Below are 14,150 nucleotides of genomic sequence, written 5' to 3'. Positions count from 1 at the left end.
CTGGCCATGTCTATTGCTGCAATGAGTTCTAATAAACTTGATCTCATTTTTTGATGGCTATCTTGGAGTTCCGTAACACGTATTAGTACAGTTTTCATAGAAGTTGTCTTGATCTGTTTTTTGTTGGTATAAACATACCCGAGACTGGGTTATTCATATACAATAAACATTCATTCTTCTACAGCTGTGGAAGCTGGATGTTGGATGTTTGTCTGGGTCTTTTCAGTATCTTTAGTGGGGAGAATCAGATAGATAAAGAGTGAACACCCCCAACAGCTCATCTATAACAGTGGAGCTTTCATGACCTAAACACGTTCCAAAGGCTACATTTGTGTTCATGGGGTTGAAGTTTTTAACAGGACTTTTTGATTGGACGAGCCATAAAAATTACATCAACACCGTTAAGAGCAAAAAATTAACAGATGAGAGAACTAAGGTACACTGAAGAGTTGATGTACTTACCCAATTTCAGTCATTTTGACTTCCACAATAGAAATCTTGTGGCTCTAAACTACGGTTCTTCTGGTTAAGTGTTCCTAACTTGAAAAGTCTAAAGCCGAAATGATCCAAGATTCAAAGTATTTTCTGTCATACAATGAAATGTCATACCTGTCATAAATAGAAAATTCCATGCCAGATAAGTATATGTTATGCACAAAATTATTAAAATTGAGAAAAATTTATTCTCAGACTGTGTAAAAATGCATATGAACCACGAATGAATTTTAGGTCTATAATTGAGTCCTATCCAAAATGTATTGCAGATGTATATAGCAATAATCCAAAAATATCTAAGAAAACAGAACATGGAACATTTCAGGTCTCAAGTGTTCAGAATATAGGGCACTTTAATAGGTATTGTCTAGTCACTGAAAAATGACCCAAAGAGTCTATTGTAGGCAGACATTTTGTCCCCGCTTACCAGTTCCCAAATGACAGACCCAGAGTCTTTATGTTAATTATTAATGCTTGGGAACATCTGGGATGTGGTGGTGCATGCCTTTAATCCCAGCACATGGAAGGTAGAGACAGACCAATCTCTTTGAGTTCGAGGTCAGTTTGGTCTACAGAGGTGAATTCCAGGACAGGCTCCAAAGCTACACAGATAAACCCTTTCTTGAAAAACCAAACCAACCAACCAACCAACCAAACAGAATGCTTGGCCATTTAGCTCAGGCTTGTTACTACCTAACTCTTACATTTAAATTAACCCATATTTCTTGTCTATCTTTTGCCATGTGGCTTGGCACCTTTTCTCAGTACAGCATGCCCATCCTCTGGTGACTCCTCTGACTCTGTCCTTCTTCTTCCCATCATTCTCAGTTTGGTTCTCCTGCATAATTTTATCCTGTTCAGCTATTGGACAGTCAGCTTCTTTATTGAGTCAATCAAAGTGACATACATTCATGCAGGATAAAGGAATATTCCATAGTCTATCAGTGATAAATGGTTATCATTCACCAAATATCTGCAAAGTGAGAATGAAATGAGGTTACATTTTACGAATGAGCCTGTACATGTCTGGCCTTTTGTTTTAGAACACCCAGAAGTCACGTGATTATGAAAATGGTGCAAAGAGCAATGCATCATGTTCTTCAGTGAATTGTAAACTAACTCTGAAGGGACAGTTGTCATGAGGTGGGCGTCCACAATCACTGTAATTCAGATTGTGTGTGTAAAATCACAATTTCATGAATGTTATCTCAATGTGATATGATCATATGTATTGTCTCATGTTACTGGATGTCCAAACTGATAGATACAAGTTCTGATTATATCTTATAATACAGGTGAGTTACTGTAAACTTTAAATGCTAAGGAAATAGCTGTACTTCATATTTTTATGCAAATAGTGTTTTTCACATATGAGGTCTTTGTATCATAAGGAGAAATGAATGCTAAATGACTAGTGGGTTGCCAAAGAAGGTTGCTAAATTTTTTTAAATTTAAATTTAAATTAGAAGCAAGGTTGCTCCACAAGTCAGTTCCAGGTCCCTCTCCGTTTCCCTCCCCTCCTCCCGTGCCCTCCCCCCAATATCCCCTCATTTCCCCAGGGAGGGTGAGGCCCTCCATGGGGGTGTCCATAGTCTGTCATTTCATCCAGGGCAGGGCCTAGACCCTCCCCCAAGAGTTCAGGGTGACAGAGTATCTCACATTGTTGGATGGGAGTCCAAAGTCCATTTGTATACCCGGGATGAATACTGATCTACTGCCCAAGGTTCAATAGATTACCTAGGCCTCCTCACTGACACCCAGATTCAGGGGGTCTTGATCAGTCCCATGCTGGATTCCCAGGCATCAGCCTGGGATTCAAGAGCTAACCCTTGTCAGGTCAGCTGTTTCTGGGGGTTAAACCAGCCCAGTCTTAATCCCTTTGGTCATCAGTCTTCCCTCTCTGTTACTGGCTTTCTTGAGTTCAGCTCAGTACTTAACCGAGGGAGTCTGCCTCTTCTTCCATCAGCCACTGAATGAAGGTTCTGTTTCCCAGACTCTCTGGCCATGGGATTGTAGGCTGGCATTTCCCAGATCTATGTCTAAAATCCATATATGAGAGAGTACATGCCATGTTTCTCTTTTTGTGACTGGGTTACCTCGCTCAGGATGGTTTCTTCTAGTGCTATCCATTTGCCTGCAAATCTCAGGATTCCACTGTTTTTTTCTGGTTGCTAAATTTTTATAGAAGTAAAATTACAAAAGGAAAGAAAGAAAGCCAGCTAGATTTTCTGTTCCTTCTGAGATAGCTACATATTACAAACAATATGAGAAAATAAAAAGACAGTATGTTGAAACAAAAAGGCACTTTAGCACAACTAAAGTGTTAAGCCGTTAAACTAAAATCAGGAGTATTCTCAGCCAACCAATTTGAATATGGCAAATGAATTCACTGTATGTATGTATCTTTCTTCATTGGTTACTTGTATTTTTACTTTTGAGAACATAATTAAAGCATTTCTCTATTCCCTTTCTTTCCTCCAAACCCTCTCATATAATCCCTCCACTCTGCTTCAAATTCATGGCTTTTTTTGTTAATTGTTATTGCATACACACACACACACACACACACACACACACACATATAATCCCTAAATATATAACCTATTTGGCCTATATTATTATTTTTTATTTAAAAAATTTACTTTTCATTTTGCCTACCCCCCTCCCCACCTTACAACTCCTCAGAGTGGGGAGTCCAAAGTCTGGCATACCAAGTTGAGGTAAGACCAAGCCTCTCCCCCTGCCTGTATCAAGGCTGAGCAAGGAATCTCACCATAGGGAATGGGATTCAAAAAGCCAGTTCATGCCCCTGGGTTAGGTCCTGGTTTGGCCTGTGCTATTTGTATGTGTGTTTTCAGGGATGACCATAGGGCACAACTACTTCACTAAGACGAAGGTTGAAAGAGAAGAGCGTGTTAGTTAATTAAGTTCACAGCCTCAAGGAGTTCATCAATCCTATTAGCACCAACAAGAGGCAGCCAGAGAAGGTGTGATGCAGTAGAAATCCCAGGTCACTAAACCACTATTAAGAAAACAAAACCAAGCAAACAAACGAACAAGGCTAGGAGATGATTCCAAGGGTATAGGCCCTCACAGTCGACTGATGGCTTGAATTCCACTCTTGGAATTCACAAGTTGTCCTCTGACCTCCACACCCTGCTGTGGCACATGCACCTATCAAAGCCCATCCCCTGAACACAAGGAAGAGCAAGAAAATCTCAAGCCTGTAAACAATAATCTGAACTTAATCAAGTTTAGACTGAACTGTGATAAGGCTTTCTTAACAAATCAAAGATATGTGAGGGAGAACACCTACAAACGTTATAGAAAGATTCCTAAGTTTTAGAAATATATAACAGCTTAATTATGAAAAATCATCAGCCATCTGGAATGTTCTTTCCAATTCTTTAGCAGAGGAAGTTAGGTATGTGTATATGTATATTCATAAAGGTGAGTAAAATTGATAAAATACTGATATTCTTTAAAGTATGTGACTAGTACAGGGATTCTTCAAAATTGACCTGCCAACTTGCAGACATTTGACTTGTTATCGAATAACAGGTAGTTTAAAGTAGCTCCCTAGGAAAGTCCTGATCATTTGTATCAGTTGGAAACTCTGAGGGGGTCCTCTCTCCCTCTAGGACTGTTGGTCACCAGGTAGAGAGGGAGAGAGGCAGCAGGGGCCACCGGAAGCTTTGTCAGTGGCCTATGAGCTCCACAGGAGACAGAGTTCCCTCCAGGAGACAGTGCTCCTCCAAGAGACACATTTCTGTGAATCAGCTCAATTCTATTCCAGAGTACAAGGAACATATATGATTGCAGAGTCTGGGCACAGACCCTAATTTGCATTAAGTAGCAGGCTCATTATGTGGCAACAGGGTCCTATACCAGAGCTCCTTAGCACAATTCTTCTTAGCAGGGATCTGTGCCAAAGGCCAAGCTAATGATGAGTCAGGCATCTGGTTTAGAGACAGCTTTCAGACGAGGTCAGTCCCCCAGGCTCAGGGACATTCTCCAGATATGGGCAGGTAGAGAGCAGGAAGCCTTGCTAGGGAGGGAGGGAGCTCCATACTGCCTAGCTTAGAGAAAAAGCTTCTAGGCTCATGGTAGACTGTGATCGCTAACCAGCCTGCAATGATTTCCAACAGAAACCCCACAGGAAACCCCAAAGAAGTAAAGTCCTTCTCATCTAGGGAAAAGCTGAAACATTTACAAAAGCAGTTACTTTTCTTCTCCAGAGACTCTGGGAGTGCTCTCCAGCTGAGCATCCAGGAGGCCATATCCCAGCTGTCCTGCTCTTTAGCAAGAGAAACTTGGTGTTTTGCTAAAGAAAGGCGCTTTTTCTACACTGGGCAGGGAAGGGTCTCCCATTCAGTCTGACTTCACTCAAGGTGGCTTTTTATAGAGCACAATTTAATTTTCCTGAGCATCACCCCATCACTACATTTTAGTAGGATAAATAGCCTCAAGAATCCTTAATATGAATACTTACTCATAAGATGCATATTTCTTTAAAGAAATAGAATATTGCCGAATGTACTTCCTGTTAAAACACTGTAAAATATGCTCTATATTAGGCATATTTTATAACCACCCTGCTCCTGAACTTTAAATGTACATCTCCCCATTATGGCAATGTAGAAACTATTCCAAAATGTTCTGAAAATTACATATACTCAGCATTTGATAACACCTGCATTTGGACTTATTTCCTTTTAAGTATATAAAGGTGGTAAATGCTAAGGGTCCCAAATATTGAACCAGAATTAAAATCAGATTACAATTTGCTACTGACACACTCAGGAATACTGGTCATAATATTTTCATAAGTTCTTATTGTATTAATGAATGCTTTGAGAATGGAAAAACCGATTATGATCTTACGTTGTTAGCCATTATTTTATTACATAAAATATAGCAGTTACTTAAAAATGTTTATGTAATGGGATACAAATGTTTAGAAAAGTAATCTTCGAGGTATGTTCCCAGACAAGCTGACGAGCCACCTGCTTCAGCTTCGATCACCACTGCTTCTTCAGAGCAACGACAGCGTAGCATCTGGGAGACTGCACAGGGTCAAACAACTTCACAAGCGCAGACCACGCTACGTCTTCCTGAAAAGTGATAAAGAATTTACACATACAACCATCTTTGAGCAAATAAAAGAAAGATGAGTCAGACTACATAGATGAATCAGACTACAAACTGTAATAGAAAATGTTAGTAGACACCAAAGGCTGTAATTTCTTTTCTGAATGAAAATTAACACTTACAATTTCATTTTCAAGAAATTATCCTGAAAAAAATCTACACCTATAGAGACTGATTGCCAAATTACTCTTTGTTTCAATGTAGACAAGCTGGACAAAGCCAATGGCAAATACTGTATTCTAAAAAAAGAATTTTATGATGAATCATTATTCACCTTGCACAGATAAGGAGAAAATGATACATCAATAAAAATTACACTTTCAATTTTATTGTAGTTTTAAAGTAAAAATAATATGCAGAACATGCACAATCTACAATCATGTGTGCTACATCATTATAAAATATACTTAGTATTTAATAGGTAAGCCCGAAAGGTGGGATTATTATTCCTTTTACTTTTCTTTTCTGTATTATATATCTTAGATTTTAACAAATATGACTACTTTCATAAGAGATTTCAATATTTAAAATGAATAATCATTTGCTTGTACCTTTTCATTTAGACCATTTCATTTTGTTGCATGCTATTTTATTTTACCATTTGCCCAGGTCAATGGAATTTTTTTGTGAAGGGAAATGAGTATGTGTAGAGAGAAGCCTTTTTCTTGTCTGCCGCTTTGGTTTTTCCCCACCAGTCGCCTGGAATCTGCCGCATTATAGTCCCCAAATAACACACAAGACGCTTTTTAATTATGAAGCTGTTGGCCGTTTGTTTGTTTCTTGCTGGCTATCTCTGACTTAAGTATTTAACCCATCTAAGTATTTCTCTTACCGGAGAAAAGGTCCGGACCTCTTACTTCTATGGTGGCTACATGGTGACTCCCTGTGTTTCTCTCCAGAGTCCTCCTCGATTCCTAGTCCCACCTATCTTGCTTCCCTATTGGCCAACAGTGCTTTATTGACATATACACAGGACTTCCCCATCAAGTACCTATTGAAATAGGTAATGTATCATCCTCCAATCTGAGAATTAAGGCTTTGTAGGGAATTAAATGGTGGCTAAGGGAAATATATTATTGAAATACTTAAAAATTGCCTTAATCTGTAAAACAACTAATTAAAATACATTTATTAAAATTCATTTATTTAAAGAAGCCTTTAAAAAAGAAAAAAACACAAGGTCTCCAAAAAAAGTTATTAAAATAAAGGATTTATAGTGGGCAATAAGTTGATTCTATGAAGGGGATTATACAGTTTAAAACAGTTGACTACAGCTCAGTAGACCACATAAGACAGGCAAAACTATAAGGTTGTGGGAGAAAAGAAATACTCCTCACTGATTAGAAAGACAATTACACATCATAAAACATGGATATCCAAAACACATTAAAAGATCAAGTCTTACAAGGTGAAAAGTGTATACAGGATCTTCTATGACTGGTCAAAATTAATTTTGGCTTTAAAATCATATATGATTACTTGTATTCACTGCCTATGAAAGTTAACTATCACACAATTTTTAAAAACAAGTTTATTACAACAATTTTTGTAGTCATCTGCTGTACATGTTTGTATATTAAACAGAAAATAGAGTGAATATTAAAAGTAGTAGAGTATGAGAGATATTATCTTAATAATTTGTGTGAAACAACTTTATCCCAGCTATATGATTTTACTTATTTTATTCCACCTAACAAAAATATTTGTTACGGACTGAAAAATAATACCTGTTCCTTCAGGTAACAAAGTCGATCAAGAAGAATCAGTGTTTCTATGCAAGGAGCCAGAACAACTTTCAACTGGAAGAAAACAAAAGCTAGTGGTACTTTATTAGTTTATTTGCAATAACATTTATGTTTGAGAAACTGTATCTATAAAACTTCACATATATCAGATACCCAATACCTGCTGTACATCATCAGAAAATGAATACTATAGATCAAAAGCTTTTCTTTACTAGGAACAGGAAAAGAAAGCCTTCTCGGAGATATGAGGTGGAGTCCAGGAAGCAATAATGGGATGGAAAGCTTTTCAAGGAGACCCAAGAATGCAGTTCATTAAATGGAAAGCTTGTGAAATCACTGCTTTGGAGATCAACATGCTTTCAAAGGACTGTGAAGCACTGCTCTGTGCATTTATGATGCACTTTTAAGAGAAATCTACCATGTGCTCTTTTTATGACATTACTAACACCTAATATAGTTCTGAAATAGGAAATCATCTTAGATAGTTTCCTACAAACACTGACACACACATACATGTGCGTGCCTACCCACACTGTCTCTCTCTCTTTCTCAGGCACACTACAGCAACAACACAGTTCGATTGGTCCATTATAATATTTAATAGGATACTATTCTACTGTGGCAACATATCAGAATAATTCATATATATATGGCTTACCATATTAAATGCCTCCAGTTCATTCATCCTAGGCTTATATTTCTCATAGTAGTCCATTATAATTTCTTCAGAGACCTTTGAGATAAGAAAGTAGCAATAAATTTATCAATGGTTACAGCTAATAATTAAAAGTCCTTATACATAACCTAAAGTAAAATAAGTACTATATCAATTTAAGATAACCTTAGCATCTGAAGAAGATTAAGCAACTGAACATAACAAATGCTCTGATTTGATGTTAGTCACCATTTCATAAATAACACCATCTTAAGTTTTCCCAAATTTAGTACTTATTGCTGTTTGCAAAACTATAGTTTCATCCTCCGAAGGTGTAACTTGTCTTTTTTATATTGTCTTTTTATAGCAAACATACCTGTAATGTATATTCTTTAGTGCCTTGCCTTGGTTGAAATAAAGCAAGTCTTACTTTAAATAAGAGAATAAATATTCTCATATTTTCTCTCCAGAATATCTCAAGTAAGCAAATATATAAAGAAACAAAACCACATACTTCTCTGGCCAATGTTAAAGGGCATTTTAAATCACAAAGGCTATGATGGAGTGACATAGAAAGGGGTCAAAGACATGCCCCGGGGTCACAGGTTCCCAACAAACACAAAGGACACAGTTCTCCAAAATTATGTCTCCTGAGCAGCAAAATCAACAACATCACAGCCACTGGTTCTTTTCAATCGTCACCAAGAGAAATCAACATAGAGAGTTCAGAGCCACAGAGAAACCTGTACTTGTAGAAGCCAGCATGCTAGAGATCATGAATTCACAGTCTTTCACCTGCTGATCTCAGCACACAGGGAGAGATATTCTATGGCCCTGACTCTGACACACATTTGTGAGATGAGTCTGAGTGCAATTATACACTTTGGTACTTTTAAAATTTACAAAATCTGAGCAACAGAAGAATTAGACATGTATGAGAAAATCAGACATCTTGTCATTTTTTTAACTCTTTATTCTCTTTCACTTGCTTTGACATGTTGTCTTAGTTACTTTTCTATTGCTGTCATGATATACCATAACCAAGGCAACTTGTAGGAGAAACATGGGTTCAGTTTCAGAAGGTGAGTCAATGGCTATTACAAGAGGGAAGCAGGGTGACCAACAGGCAGGCACGCAGGCGTTGTTCTGGAGCAGTAGCTGAGAGCTCACATGGTGACTAGCTACATGGAAGAGCCTGAGAACTAACTGGGAATGGCATGGGTTTTTGCAACCTCAAAGCCAGAGACACACTTCCTCCAACAGGGCCACACCTCCTGATCCTTCCCAAACAGTTTCACCAACTGGTGACCCAGCATTCATAGATGAGCCTATGGGGGCCACTCTTACTGAAGCTATCATATCATAGATGAGCCTATGGGGGCCACTCTTACTGAAGCTATCATATCATAGATGAGCCTATGGGGGCCACTCTTACTGAAGCTATCATATCATAGATGAGCCTATGGGGGCCACTCTTACTGAAGCTATCATATCATAGATGAGCCTATGGGGGCCACTCTTACTGAAGCTATCACACATGTATATTTATTTGGTTGGTTGATTTTGGTTTCATGAGATGATGTCTTGATGTGTAGCCCAGTCTGGTTTTGGATTTGTAGTCCTCCTTCCTGGGCCTCCCAAGGGCTGGGATTCTAGGGTGTACGGCCATGCCTGGTTCTGACATGTATTTTGACTGCAGTTTCATCTGGTGAGTCCCCTTTAAGTAGCACTTCACAAAGATATTCACCTTATAAAAACAATTTTCTTTGCATTCATTTTATTGATTATGCAGCTTCATCAATTATGTATGATTTATATCATTATTCTGATAATAACGGACATTAAGAAGCTGACAAATGCAAAACAATTGACACACCAATCATTCAGCTGCTGAATGCAGACTTGTACATGACCTACAAAGTGCCTCCCAAGTGTGAGGAGGGAGTATCGTATGAGTGCATTACTTAGAAAAAAATGGGGCCGGGCGGTGGTGGCGCACGCCTTTAATCCCATCACTCGGGAGGCAGAGGCAGGCGGATCTCTGTGAGTTCGAGGCCAGGCTGGACCGATAGCCTCCAAAACAATACAGAGAAACCCTGTCTCATAAAACCAAAAAAAAAAAAAAAAAGAAGAAGAAGAAGAAAAGAAAAATATGGGAAGTAATGGTTGATGTTGTATTACAAAATCACTTTAAAAGTGAACTGTGCTGTTCTTGTCCTTGTTGCCACTGAACATCGAATGTACACTGCATGGCAGATCCAAGTACTCAAAGTAAATCCATTGTTTCCTGCTGTTCCACATTCTAGAAACTGCCCCTAGTATGAGTTGAATGGTTTGTGAGACTTACTGATTATGGTCAAAGAAACGGTCAGTTCTGAAGAGAAAGTGGAATGGAAACAGTGAACAATCATCTCAGGCACTTTATTCACTATCCTACCCTCCTTGGGATTTATCGAACTATCCCATCTCTTAACAGGGTTTAGACATTAGACAGTATTGAGTGTCACTGCCCAATCCACCTGACCATATTCATCCTGTCTGGAAGAAAGAGTGAAGATTTGGAGGGAAGCATCTGTTAACTGTTCATTAACGTAACTTCTTGAATTTCTTCTGCCTTTATTTCAAACCTTAATATTTAGTCTGCTTTAGAAATAAATTTATCTGTTGGCAAGCACGATTTTCCTCTTTATTCCTTTGCAGCCTGTTTGCTTGATAACTGCCAGCTTTGGAAACATGCCCAACAAACATTCTTCATGTGAACAAAGCCTGTTAATATGTTATGTAAGTATGAAGAATATGGCCTATGGCGTTAGCTGTTTTAAACTAGAATACTTCTTCCCCAATGACCTAGAGTTTGCCTCGAGAAATCCACTTAACTCCAACTTACATACAATTGTTTTACCTTGTCTTATTATGTTTTATTTTGTCACATTTGGTTGTTATATCTTAGACTTTTTTTTCTTTAAGGAGAGATAAAAAGGGAGTGGCTTTGGAGGGGAAAGAAAGAAGGAGGAACTACAAGGAAACTGTAATCGGATATACTGTATGAAAAAGGAATTTATTTTCAATAAAAGAAACAAATTTAAAAACATACCTAATAGAAGTAGGAAAATGAAGACTTCGAGAGAGGTAGCTGAAGAGAATTTAGGAAAAGTAATTAAAATTAGAAGGGCTTTAGAGTCTTGCATAGAAATTAGTGACCAAGTCTGTGGACGTTTTGGGTTGTTTTATCCACTTGAGCCTGAACCAAGAACAACATAATTCATGTACCCAGATCTCCACTGGCTTTATTAGGTATTTAAAATAAAATATATCAAAGCCACCAAAATAAATAAAGTTCACTTAACTTACATCTCAATCTTCACCTATAAAATGAAAATCACATCGATTATTTTTAATCATTAATATTTATGAAATACTTTAGCACAATATTTACATGAGCAGAAATTCATTAGCTTTTTTGTGCTATTTTTAAAGTATTTTAGTTGATTGATTTTCATTTTATGTGCATTCATGTTGGCCTGGGTGCATGTATGTGAACTGTGTGTGAGTGTCACAAGAAGGTGACAGATCCTATGGAACTGAAGTTACCGTATGTACATACTGAGAGCCAAAACCTGGTCGTCCACAAGATCAGCAAGTGCTCCTACGTCCTGAGTCATCTCTCCAGCCCCCGTTTTTTTAATAATCATGTTTTAGTTGGGTTTTGATAACAGTATAGGTAATTTTCACAATGTATTTTATTTTTGAAAAAATAAATTCAGACAATTTACTCTGATCATACTTTTCTTCTACCCCAACTCCTCCCAGATTCTCCCCACCTCCCATCTCTCCATCTTACACAGTGATATATTTGTTTTGGTTAATGAACTTATGTTGACACATTATTAACTAAAGTCTATACTATACTCAGATTTCCTTGGCTTTTACATAATGTGCTCTTTCAGTTTCAGAGTCAAACACAGGATGTCACATAACATATAGCTGTATTAGCTTTGACACTTTCTCAGACTTGTTTTTGATGACCTTAACAGTTTGGGAAATATTGGTCATATATTTTACAGAACTTTCTTCTAGTATGTTTCAGATGTTTTTCCTCAAAAATCAAGAAGCGTTATGGCTTGTAAGAGGAAGAATACAGGAGTACAGTACTGCTTACACGCCCTCATATCAAGGGTCCACAATATTCACATCACTTGTCCCTGTTGGCATTGATACTGACTGTCTGCTAGAGACAGGGTCTGTCAGGTTTCCTCACTGGAGAGTTCCTCTTTTGTCCCATTTCCAAGTCCTACTCTTTAAAGGAAAGTTACTATGTACTGCCGACACCTAATTAGCCTGTCTTTGAGTATAGACTATTGTGGTTTTAGTGAGACTGTCCCCCATAGACTTAGATGTTTGAACACTTGGTCCTTAATTGATGGGACTTTCTCGTAGGCTTAGTAGAGGCAGCCTTGCTGGAGGAAGTATATCACTGGGACAGGCTTTGAGATTTCAAAGTCACACACTATACCCAGTTTTCTCTGTGTATTTCCTGTTTGAGGCTCAAGAAATATTGCAGCCACAATTCCCTGTCATGAAGAATCTGGAACCATAAGCCAAATGAACATTTCCTTCTATACTTGGTCATGGTGTTTCATCATGGCAACAGCAAAGTATCGAATACAAATAATACATAAATTATTTTTCAAGGGAGATTTACATTTTTAATCTCTTGTTTTTCTTAAAGATCTACAGAAAGGACTATGGAGTAGCAAAGGCAGGCCATAAAGCAATGCAAGGGAAGGCCAGAGGAGTTTATGAGAGCAGTACAGTTGCTCACAGGTTTGTTCCACTTTACATCTGGACAGATGACTTGACAACTGACTTATTTCTCATCACTAGATAGTGAGACCAAAGTTGCTGAGATACCACTGACCAATACAGAATTAGGTGAAGAACTATGGTAAGCAGAAAACCTACTCATTTAATGCAGTTATAACAAGGAAATTTCCAAATGTGGGGAAAGATAGGGATGGATAACAAGAACAATTTAGAACCCCAAGTAGACAACATGGCCAGAAAAGCACTTCTCAGAGACAGACCGTTTTTTTTTTTAAATGTTAACACTAGGAAAAAAGAAACAAAGCAGCACGAGAAATTCTCATTACTTACTATGTCAAACACACCAGAACAACATTATACCTCTTCACAGAAGGCTTAAAAACTAAGTGAAGCGGCTCAGTGGGTAAAGGTGCTGGTGGGTGACCTGAGTTTAATCCCTGGGCCCCACACAGATGTGGAAGGAGAGACCCACAAAACTCTTCTGTGATCTCCATGTGTGCACCAAGGAATCTACCCTTCCCATTGTGTACACACACAATAATAAAAACACAAACAAGCTTAAAAAAACCTGAAACACATGGAATGATACATTTCAGGTCATGAAAGCAAATAACTGTCAAAATAGATTATATTTTATCTAGCAAATATTGCTTAAAATTGATGGAAAATATTTTCCAAGATAAACACAAATGAAAGCAATTCACCAGCACTAAGCCAGCATTACAGAAAGTACTTAAATATAAATATGTTGTGTGGAAGAAAGGCACAACACAGGAGCACATGGAAGAATATATCTCAGGAGGAGCATATTAAGAAATAAGAATTATGGGGCTGGAGATGGGTCAGTGGTTAAGAATACTGGGCAGTCTATGGGGCCTCTGGCAGTGTGTTAAGTGAAGCTTTTTCTTTTGCTAGCCGCTTTGGTTTATCCCCCGCCAGTCGCCTGGGCTCTGCCGCTCCAGCCTGGTTCTAGAGCCACATCAGTCCCAAATAAACACACAGGAGGCTATATTCATTATGAAGCTGTTGGCCTTGCTTGTTTCTAACTGGCTAGCTCTGACTTAAGTAATTACCCCATAATTGTTAATCTAAGTATGTCTCTTACCGGAGAGGTTTCCAGGCTTCCTACCCCAATGGCGGTTACATCTCAAACTCTCTTGTCTTTCTCTTTCCCAGAATCCTCCTCGACTCCTAGTCCCTCCTATCTAGGTTTTCTATAGGCTCAACAGTACTTTATTGACAAATAACAGGACTTCCCCAACAGCAGTGGAATCAGAATG

The 14,150-nt window shown here is 38.2% G+C and overlaps 1 protein-coding gene across 4 annotated transcripts in view; it reads right to left on the bottom strand.

Annotated features, from left to right (window-relative positions):
* Positions 1-5,375: 5,375 nt before the first annotated feature.
* Positions 5,376-14,150, bottom strand: part of Mettl25 (methyltransferase like 25) — a 66,383-nt gene continuing 57,608 nt past the window's right edge. For 3 of the 4 annotated variants that reach the window (XM_040754957.1, XM_040754960.1, XM_040754959.1), the window contains 3 exons: positions 8,050-8,124; positions 7,374-7,445; positions 5,376-5,609 (listed from right to left, as the gene is read on the bottom strand). In XM_040754957.1, the coding sequence (XP_040610891.1) occupies positions 5,517-5,609; positions 7,374-7,445; positions 8,050-8,124 (240 nt within the window). In that variant the 3' untranslated portion in view covers positions 5,376-5,516. The remainder of the gene's footprint in view (positions 5,610-7,373; positions 7,446-8,049; positions 8,125-14,150) is intronic. The other variant, XR_005880498.1, reaches the window with a different exon arrangement.

The sequence above is a fragment of the Mesocricetus auratus genome, unplaced genomic scaffold, assembly GCF_017639785.1.
Source record: "Mesocricetus auratus isolate SY011 unplaced genomic scaffold, BCM_Maur_2.0 Super-Scaffold_100011, whole genome shotgun sequence".
NCBI classification, from domain to species: domain Eukaryota; kingdom Metazoa; phylum Chordata; class Mammalia; order Rodentia; family Cricetidae; genus Mesocricetus; species Mesocricetus auratus.
This window is presented reverse-complemented; position numbering and strand designations above follow the sequence as displayed.